This window comes from Opisthorchis viverrini, assembly GCF_000715545.1.
Source record: "Opisthorchis viverrini unplaced genomic scaffold opera_v5_30, whole genome shotgun sequence".
NCBI classification, from domain to species: domain Eukaryota; kingdom Metazoa; phylum Platyhelminthes; class Trematoda; order Opisthorchiida; family Opisthorchiidae; genus Opisthorchis; species Opisthorchis viverrini.
Window position 1 is genome coordinate 1,779,260 of NW_008751686.1, and position 10,933 is coordinate 1,790,192.

Consider the following 10,933-nt stretch of genomic DNA (forward strand, 5'->3'; position numbering starts at 1 on the left):
CTTTTTCACGCCCTCTATCTTACAATCTCACCGGGGCCCGTATCGGATTATTTGAGTTTTCAGTAGAAGGAAATTCTCCTCAGTCTTACCTCCCTGGGTCCCTAATCAATGTACATGAGTTTGGCTGCAGTCAAATTTCACTCTCTCCGGCGATTCCTGGAAGGTTCTTCGTGAATCTTTTGTTTCTTATCGCGCTTAAACTATAGTTCCCAGACTGATATAGTGATGCTAGTTACAACAAAATATGGTTGCCCAAATTTATTTTTCTGATCACAGAAACTATGTGGTGGAATAAAAGCCACATGAATTTCGCTACTTGCGATCGTTCGAATGTGGAACACTCATGTTATCCCCAGAGTTGCGTTTTTGGGTTTGCTGATGGGATAAATGAACTATCTGGATAATACTGAGAAAACGTCTGTCCTCTGCGTCGACCGTTTTAAAAATTCGTCCACCTTGATCATCTACGGTCAAATCTTCTGTCCTGACGGCAGGCCGCAGGTTTCACATCCGTCACGCGACCGAAATATGTCGTACATTGTTTGCTGGACATTGCTTTCTGAACCTGGGAGTCTCATGCATGTTGGCTTCGTCTGAAGCCAGTTATGTCTATTCTTATATGCAAGGCTACGAACTACCAACAGATGATTTCTTAGGGTAGGGTCACACTCTTTAACTCAACTGGGACAAGTGGCGTTGCAAATTTCGCTCTGGATGAAACAAAGTTGCCTACAACCTCTTGAAACAGGTCATTGCTCTGTAGAGCGCACGATTACATACTGGTCATCCAAGATGGGTAAATGTTATCTAAAACCGGATGAAATAGGCACGATCCCTCAGGTTCTATCTTGCCAGTTACTGCGGTGCGGTGTGTCCCACAAGATATGTGTTGGAATGCTGTTCGCCCTATTCTGCTATCGGTACACACTGTAATATATTCTCATAGAGAGCAGATTTGGCTATCAGTGCTTTCGGACGACCAACTGACCATTGGTAACTGAGTAGAATATGTTGTCTTCGTATTATGTTTTGCATGCAGCCTGAAAGCATGAGCTTCTAAACATTGCTAGACATCAACTTTGCTTCCTAATAGCAACTCACCTCTAGAAAGTATTCATTTGGTGCAGCTGAACTGCTTTCCGACATGACGCGGTAAATCCAACGCTGAGAGCAGCTCGCTCAAATTCCCGGGCTCACGCACATCAATACTGACCCAGAACTTCCATTCAGTCCAATCGCGTTCAGTGTGTGTACACCATTGTGAAGTATAGGTTGCGTAGATGAAAATTACTTAACTTCTCGCTTGCTTATACATGCGTTCTGGACATAATACGGCGATTATGCCTCACTAGTTTGTGGCGGCTTCTTTAAACTGTATTCGTTCCGCACCAGGCGAAGTTTCTACCCTTCTTCATACCTCCTGTGTTTTTCGTAGAGCCTACAACTCACACTGTTTTTGCGTGCGATTGTTGACGGGCTTGAGGGACCTCTCTCCTCTGAATCACTTGACATGCTTTCCAAAGCGAGACCTGCGCCACGCCGACATTCCTCCATCTCTTATCATCCCACTTGAAAACACGAGATCCCGTTGTGCTGTTCTGCTGGGATATATCAGGAAAAACTCTGTGAACCCTGAAAATGGACTCTGAAGGGGTTGGTGCATGTATACACACACTCCTTCTGGTTTCAACTCCCAGGGCAGTAGCCCACAATCCAGCAAAGTTCCATCATAGCGGGTGTCTCCCTCCCCGTAATCACTACCTTTGGGTGCGCCCGCCCGCCTCCTTGCGACTTTTTTGTCTCTGCTAGTCTGGATGCCACTCTGATTTCATCTTTCTGTTTATGGTGCTCCAGCTGTCTTCCAGATGCTTAGCCTTCACCCCGCTGAGCATTAAACCGCACAGCACACCACCTAGTGTATCCCGTCCCTCCCCCACTTTCTGAGTTCGGTTCAGCTGAGTGACCTCCTTCGGTCTTTCCTCTGCTTTGACCAATAGCTCCAAGTAAACAAAATACTGCTACACAGTCTGTGTTAATTGACAGTCAGATTGGTATTCATTATCCCTCAGCGATGGGCTAAAAAATTTCTGCAGAGAACCCCCTTCACCTGCTTAACTGATCCTTTTGGTGAAACACAATCCCCTCTTACCATTGATTCAGCTCCAGAGCGCAACATGTACCCTCGGACCACCTCCAACTTACTTCAACCTTCATATTTTTTGTTCAAACAGACTACTTCTATTGTTCCTGTTGTCCCCTCAAATGGGTTCAAAAGCCATTGTGCTCCTTGGCTCACCAAGAGTATTCTGTGTACTGATCACGCTTTCCCTCAATCCGCCGAGGTTACCGTTACTGGTCCCCACCCTCCAAGTACGACCAGATACTTTAGTGTTTGTCCCATAGGCCGTCTACTGCTGTCGATCCAGGTTATTGTAGACGGCGGTCCTCAGTTTACTCAAATCCCAGCAGGCGGCCCTCACGCCGTGGATGGCACCCCCCGGTGAAAGCCTATACACATCCACTGCGGTTTATACTAGGTTTTTGTCCACGAAATCATTATTTAAGGCTACTTAAGCACTCCCCTTTAGATTGCTAATTCTCTTGAAAACTTTCGATTAACTGCCAGATACAGTGGTTGTTTGAAAATGCCACAGGGTCAGGGTACAACGGCTACATAACCATAAGCATATACGAAGCATGATCGTTCCCACACTGGTGGTCTATTGACGCTGTTTAAATCTGACTCCGAAATGTTGGCCACCAACCAAGTTGGCGGTTGGCTACATTAGCAACAAAAGTCAAATTCTTTCGTTTACCCTCCATACGATGGGGCTGAATTCTCTAAAGCTACGACATTTTCAGGACAAGTACCACATTGTGGATAATATCTTCTTTAACCTGTTTGCAAATAAGTTTCATGGGTGATTTGCTTGGGAAAGCGAACCTTCAAAGCCGTCAGTTACCACCAACTTTGAAAATAGTGCTTAATGAAACAAGATATCGAGGATCGTGGTGGACGTGAATCGCCCGCAATGGACTAAATTTGCAAATAGTTCTGCAACTGAAATAATTCCTTGACTTTTCTGGAAAATACATTGTCCTCGTGGATGTAAAATATGCGAAGATCTCAATCCTGCAAATAATCTTCCTATTAATGCCCACTTGACATGTCGAATACCGAACTATATGTTCCGGGACATCGATAATATCTTTTCTGTTATCATCGCGAAATTCGCATTCATAATCGTTTAATAAATTATGTGACTTTGAAGAACGTAAGAATCACAGCTGTTCGTGACCTGTGTAAGCTAGTTGGCAAAAGTAGAGTCCTCCATTGTAAGCAGCAAAATGTGGCAGGAAGATCATGTCGTCATTAATAGCGAACAAATGAACCAGCCCAGCTGATGCAGGGGACTAAAACACGGTTAGGCGTCCACGATATCTAATCAACTAGCCCCATAGAACTTGCGTCGATCATAGTGAATGGCCGAACGTACCTAGATGTCGCACACGACTAACGTGCAGCAGGGGGCCACGATACTTAATCAACTAGCCGATGCGCACCCACCCGTCTCCACCGGGAAAAGTGGAAGGTCCAAATTGTACGAAATTATAAGCTGAATTTTACTGGTCGTTTTGATTGGTGCATATGTACTGCTAGGGAGCGGGCGGCCTTCTTTGTGTGCAGTGTACACTGTGCTAATAGTATCCTAAACTGGCAGGAAGATATAACTTAGGTTATTCAAATATCACCATGCGACGGGCAGCTGACAAATTTGAAGCAATACTTATCCTTTGAGGGGAGGATTCCAGCAAACACAATCTCATAGAATCCGCCATAGAAGCCGACATCTTCAGCGGCTGATTTGCATTGCATGAGTACTTGTAGTTTTGTACCCACTGACTATAGCCCTCAAGGAATACAAGACTTCCATGGGATGCCCGAGGTCTCGCTAACAGACGAACAGCCTGGAGCAGATGAGTCACAAGATTTCGCCATCACAACAGTCGACGTGATATGATACGCGATCCGTTGCACAACGGCAGTCACTGGTAGTAGGCGACTGGTCACAAAGCACACAAAAGCCCAAGTATGTGTTCTCAGACCCCCCTGGGCTGAGGTGGAGTATCCTTGACCACCAACAGTAGGTCAGCATCTGCAGATGTCAGGGCCTGGCGCCGCAAGATTTGTTCCTGAACAGTCAAAAGTCAAGTGACGGCTGTTGCCCTTCTAAGTTTCAGTCCCTTAAGCTTATTCACCACGCGATCCAGTTGTTCACGCTGGATGTTGTCGGTGGTGTCTTTTAAGAAGAGTAAGGGGAATACCTCGTTCCGGCAAGTTTATTCCAACAGCCACCGTCGGTAGATGGAGGAACAGGCATCTATAAAGAATGCTTCTTTTTTACTGGAACTCAATGGTCTCTAGATACAGAGGACAATTGGGTTCAAGGGAGCCACATCGCCTGCCAGAAGCGGCACGTGCATTCCTGAGCACAGGTGCTAACCAGCTGAGAGCATCCGGGTGTTTTCACCGGGAACTATAAGTCACCTTGCTTGTTTCAACGCGGCGATATTAAAGATTTGGGGTTACGACCCAAAGTGTCTCTAAGCGTGGGAGAATGAATACGTGTCCCTTTGGCAAACAAGATTCAGAACGTGGCTTTCGCCTTGCAGGATTTCCTGTCGATCGAAGTGATATGAAGAATGCACATCAGATTTCCACATGATCCACTCGGCGTAGAGGGACACCTGTACGGCATGTTCCGGTTTGAGTTCCGCACCCGGTTTTTCAGGCGGTCGTTTGCATTCTCCAGACGGCTGTTGGTCACATTACCAAACTGGACCATTTTGGATTGTTCGTGTACACCCCTGTTGAATCTAAATTGACTATATTATAATTCGCCCATTCATTCGCTTACTCCGTCTGTGCACTTTTGATCTCCATTTGTTTTGCTTGTCCGTCCCCGCCACCCACCTTGCGACAAGGACCGTCGCGTCTGACACTTATGTATTGGTATGTGTGAATGTGCGTAGCTGACCTACTTACCCGTGCGCGTTCATGTCCCGCTTGCTGAGCCTGTTTGACTTGCCCTCCCTTTAGTCCTGTGTGATCGCGTGGTCAATGAGAATCACGAGACTGTCGTCAGAAGGGACGACTGCAAGCCACACAACTAAGCCATCATTCCGGTCGCTGTGTGGTGGCTTTGACACTGCACCGTGACGACAAGTGATCAACATGTGCAATTGTTGACGCTGTGGACTTGAAACATTGGGGTTAGTTGCAAATATTTGCTCACCCTCGTGTCAAAAGTACCTTGGAACTACGAACCTTATCCTTTCTTTTGATATTAGTGTCTGTCGAACCTACAAGTCACCCACAGTTCCTTATCGGAACCTCGACAAGCCCGTTTGCATGTTATGTACTACCAGTTGGCCGTGAGTTGGAAGATAAATTTTGGGCCCGTGGGACGCAGTAGTTGCAGGGTTAGTTGGGATCCGTATGCTCCTATTACAATAAGCAAGTTACCTACTTTATGGCATTGTAAGGGCGAGCCATACTGTGGAATATGTGCCGGATGTCTGAAGTGTCCGTGACCAAAAATGCACGGGTGTAATATAATACTTATGTGCTTCCTGATACCCTTTCGAATGTGGAAGTGGAGCCGAAAGCTGCTCTTGCTGCCCGCATTTACGCTGCCAATTTGTCCATCACATCAGTATTAAGTTGATACTCCCTGCCACCATTTTCCTGAATGAGCCAAGCAGTTTACCCATGGGGGTAAATGGTTCGCTTTCAACGAAGGCATGCATAAGCGGACATCCCACAGCCATGCCATTCTTGAGCAGGAAGGTGTAGATTTGTATCTACGGGCCAAATATTTGTTACTTTAAAGAAACTTACCCCAAACGGCTTGTCGCATTAGTCCCATCGACATTTGCTACTTTCAGCAAACATCGAAACAACACTATTTTCTTTCATTTGGAGAGACGTATGTGGCCATAGTGAAGTCCTTTTGGCTGCAACACAAGCATGCGTTCTTGCTTCCTTTTCATCAATACCGAAGACATATCATCCCCTACAGCAAGACATAACTATACATCACCTACCCAACCGAGGTAGCTAGCACTTCCGGCGGCAGTTGTGTGTCCTGCGTGGTGAAAACCCTGCAAATTTATGGGCTACAAACTGCCGCACCTCAAAGGATGGCATTCCATTGTTCATTTGGGCTCTGCAGATGCCCAGCTCCCTTTTGGTTAACCGTCAGTGTACCGCAAGCCAATCGCACAAAAACTTGGAAACCTTATGGTTGTGTTTAAAATAACAAGGGGCGGCCGACAGATTATTCTCCTGCCTATTCATGAAAACGTGCTGGATAGCTGGTGCTTCGCGTGCTTCTATTAATAACAAATACTCCCAGCCATCCAGTTTTTGACCCACGTTTGACGTTCTGTTTGCCTTGCTGACCGCCTGCTACATTTGTAGTACACCCATGTATAACGATAAACGGTGTTTGTGCTTCGATTACCGGATCAATGCGCACACACCACACGGTTATCCTGAATGAATTCATTTATCGCCTCCTCAAATGTCGTGGTGAATGAAAGGGATACAGCCTCCGATTTCTGAACAAAAATATGTGTAGTCACATCTGGAGCTAGCAATTATAAGGTGGAACGCGGGTCAAAAATTAGGAAGGGATATGAAGTGAAACAAATGGGGAGAATTGAAGTTAAACTGAGATGATTTTTGGTTCGAGTGGGGTTGAGGTTTGGGATTCAAAAATTATAATAATAGTAATAATAATAATACTTATTCCCAACTAGTGGGTAGCATACCGCCGGGCATGATCACAGTATTACAGTCAGAATAAGAGCCTGACTGATGAGGGTTGTTAATATTGGGAAGTTCCTGGAAAAGGGACGGTGACGTAAACAGTGGGCATTAGCGAACTAGACTTCATCACATCTGAGGTGGCATGGGTGCGGATCCAAAATTACAAGGGCTCTTCATCGCCTATGGAGAACATATCAGATGGCACAAGATCTGATACAAAAGTGGCGGGCAAAAACAGTACTAGTGAGGGTATAACAAAAAACTTCCTGCCTAGAACGTGACAAAAAATTAAAACTGCAGGGAGTATGGAGCCAGAATAATGGATCTGGAGAGGCAGCAGAACTGCCGCGACCTGGCCGGCTAATTTGAACTAAAGACCGAAACCGTTAATAGGGCTTCATGGCCGTGGGCTGTTGGGCGTATGACCACGTAAAGCGTAAGTGGGGATGATGAAATGAGTAAATATGCAGTACGGACAAATAACAGTAGGAAATTTAGCATCACAGTGTGCAGCGAAATTTGAGTGACTCACTAGTGTTGCTGTTGGAGCAGGGTCGAGTGTAAATGTTACTTGGGAGAACGAATTCACCAAAACTGTACGAAAATTAACTGACTTGGTGAGGAGTACGAACTAAAGTGCCCGAGATCTTTATATCCAACAGAAGGTTCGGGAGATTGCAATGAATGCCTCCCGATGGTGACTGGTGCCAAATAAATTAACCGAGGCAAGGCCAACGCCAGCATCAACAATCAGATGACAGCTGTATTATCCGTTATGTTGACAATGAAATTCCCCATGTTTATTCTGTCCCCTTTTGTAACCCCCGCCCCACTTTTGTGTTTAGTGTGCATATATGAAATGACGTTTGTTTGTCCTTATCACTTCACCCATTTGGCCTTGAGGTCATCTGGCCATTTGTATCTAACTTTGCACGTGTGTCTGTCGCACCTGGGAGCCTGTTTGCTCCCTTGCTTTGCACTTTTGTAGTCCAAGCGGACTGTTTGTTTTGGACGCGTATCTACTGTCGAGGTTTGTACAAATTGTGAATTTCTCTTACCCCAATAGTATCGTATAGAAACCCAGCTCTAATTTGTTTTGCCTACCGGGAGTTTCTGGTATTACGCATCACTCGAAGTTACCGTTCGACCGTTACAGTACTCGACATCTTACGTCGTCTTGTTCAAAATAAAGATGTCAACATTTGGAACAATTGTGAAGGAAACCGGATTCAAGGACACGGAAACGATTGCAGCTGCGGAGGAAACAATTGCAATGCAGTTTGCTTCGCGCCCCGGTTCTTGTAAGTCACTTTGTGCTTCTAGTCATAAAGGTAGTGTAGCTAAGAAAGCTTTAAGGATAGCTCAGTTCCACGAGTATCGGGTTAAGCGGGTGGTCGAGCTCCAGCGGGCTCTCTTGGAGGCACATAGCAAAACTGAGTTAGCCAAAATTGAGCTAGAGGCCGAAGGGGACTCACAAGATGAAGTCTGGGAACCAGTGGCTTCAATGAACGGTTAGCGAGGTACGTGAAACAATGTCAGACATATGGGAGACCACCAAGATATGCTGATGATATCAGAGGGCCATCCCCAGGGTCAAAACCGGCCATTTCCGTCACTCCAATGCCATCCACTATGGACCTACCAAAGGTGGAACTATCATACTATGATGGTGATGCGTGTCATTACTGGAGGTTCACCCGCCGATTTGAGTTATACATTGAGAGCAAGGTGCAGGACGTCGGTCAGAGGCTCCTTTATCTGATCCACTACTGTCAAGGCGAAGCGAAAGTGGCCACTGAAGAATGTGTGATGCTCCCACCGGAAGTAGCATACTCCAGGGCACGGGAGATTCTACGCAATCTCATGGATCAGCCTCATATTATCGCTCGCTGTCTGCTAGAAAGCCTGTTTCGCTTTGCACGACAGACCACTGGAGCAGCCAAATCTTTGTCGGACTTGTGTATAAAAATGCGCGGTTGTGAAGTTGCGCTGACGCAAATGTATTACGTCTCAGATTTGCACTCACTAGCAGTTGTAGAGAGAATTGTGCGCTCTCTTCCCTCGCCATTGCATCACAAATGGGCTGAGGTGGCAGATAAGATATCTGTGAGTGGCCGGCACCCAACGCTCACAGACTTCACAGAGCTTGTGAACAAGCGCTCGTGTGTTGCAAGGAGTCGGCTCGGGCAAGTGGCTCGAGAGGGGGACGTAAGACGCCCCCCTTGTACGCAGGCTTCTACCAACCAAACCCCTAGACGGGATGGTTATACCAGTTTCCTAGCCAACAACAGACCGGACGCAGACGGTCGTCTAAGTGCCTGCGCATTATGTTCACAGCCCCACCCAATTTCCAGTTGCCAGCGCTTTCTGTTTAGTAAATTTCCCGACAGATGAAAATGCATACAGGAGCATAATGCATGCTTTGCCTGTTTATGAGAATCCCGGTCATGTCCCCAGATTGCAAGCCAGTAGTTCGATGCGCCAAGTCGGGTTGTAGGGGATGACATCATAGTTTGTTACATACATCACAACCCTGAAACAAAGTTTCGACGTCCTCAGAGTCGGAGGTTTTGTGTGCCTTAGCTCGAGGTAGTCGGCTTCCGGCACACCTAGGAGTCATTCCTGTCAAGCTTGACAGTCCTGCAGGAAAGGTTATAACGTATGCATTTTTAGATACTGAGTCCAACATAACGCTAGCTAAGCGGGACCTTTTGGTGAAAAATGGGGTCAGGCTGCTACCCACGTCTTTGACCATTGATACACTGGGTGGTTACATGGGATGCACATCGGAAGCTAGTGACATCAGGCTTTTATCAATGGATGAAAGCCAGTCAATAGATATTGACAAGGCATTCGTCAGTGACAGCTTGCCTATGCGAGCTGTCCCATCTATCGAAGAAGCGGCTCGCAAGTGGCCTCACCTTAAGGAAGTTGCCTTCGGCGAACTGACTGAAAACGATGTAGGAATCCTTGTTGGTTGTGACGTATCTGAAGCGCACTGGCTCTTTGATCAGCGCCTGGGGGTAAAAAACAGCCGGTTGCTGTGAAAAACTTACTCGATTGGATACTTCTTGGTCCGATTAAAAACGGGACAAAGCAGAATGTTGTCAGTCATTGTATAACCGGGTGAAGTCAGGGCATCCAGGAGCATTTCCAGCGACTGAACAACTCGGAATTCGCAGACACTTCAGCATCGGACACTAGTCTCTCTTTAGAGGATCAAAGAGGACTGTTGATAACAGAGACTGGTGCGGTGCGAATAAGTGGGCATTATCAGTTGCCGCTCTTATGAAAGGATAACGCACTTACCTTACCCGATAACTTCCAGGTGGCTAGGAAACGTCTGGATAATCTGAAAACTAGGCTGTGCAAGGATCGTGTTTTACACGGAAAGTAGGATGAGGTGCTCCGCGCATACCTGGAGAGAGGATACATTGAACAGGTGGCGGATGCTCCCACACTGCCATTAAATTCAAAGCAGTGGTATCTCCCACACCATCTGGTTATTAGCCCAAAAAAGCCAGAAAAGATTCGGGTTGTATTTGACTGCGCTGCCAAATGTCATGGTGTGTCCCTGAACGATCACCTGTGTCCGGGCTCTGATTTAACCACAAAACTTGTAAATGTATTGCTGCGCTTTCATTTTGAGCAAGTTGCTGTGACAGCCGACATCGAAGAGATGTTGCTACAGATCAAGGTTAACCCCTGTGGTAGAGGTGCTCTGAAGAGCCTTGTAGCACAGGCTAACCGACGGGAGGGAAATGATGTCATGTGCCCACTAATGTGTCGGTTCTCCTGTTGGATGAAGCTACGGGTCGCGGCTTTGTTACTGCGTTACAGGCAATATCTATTGACTAAGATGGGCAGAGCGAGAAAAGGGGCTCTACTTTCCGGTGTTATCGGAGTATCCGAACTCCGCCAAGCAAGTAATTGTTTGATAAAAATGGTACAATCCAGTCACTTCGCGCAAGACCTGCATCAGGTTACCGCTTCTGTACTGGATGCGATGCGTTCCAGCTTACGAAAATCGTCACCTGTTTTGATCGGTGGCATTTTGTGCGTGGGAGGCAGACTTAGTTATTCGAACTACAGTCAGTT

At 46.5% G+C, this 10,933-nt stretch overlaps 2 protein-coding genes across 2 annotated transcripts in view; one reads left to right on the forward strand and one right to left on the reverse strand.

Moving 5' to 3' along the window:
• T265_02465 (hypothetical protein) overlaps window positions 1-1,190 on the reverse strand; it is a gene marked incomplete at both ends in the record, with an annotated part of 99,781 nt that extends 98,591 nt beyond the window's left edge. Inside the window, one exon of the mRNA XM_009166714.1 lies at window positions 1,102-1,190. Within this exon, the coding sequence (XP_009164978.1) occupies window positions 1,102-1,146 (45 nt within the window). The remainder of the gene's footprint in view (window positions 1-1,101) is intronic.
• Window positions 1-2,504, forward strand: part of T265_02466 (hypothetical protein) — a gene marked incomplete at both ends in the record, with an annotated part of 82,157 nt that extends 79,653 nt beyond the window's left edge. The window contains one exon of the mRNA XM_009166715.1: window positions 2,232-2,504. Coding sequence (XP_009164979.1) covers window positions 2,232-2,504 — 273 coding nt within the window. The remainder of the gene's footprint in view (window positions 1-2,231) is intronic.
• Between the last annotated feature and the right edge of the window lie 8,429 nt (window positions 2,505-10,933).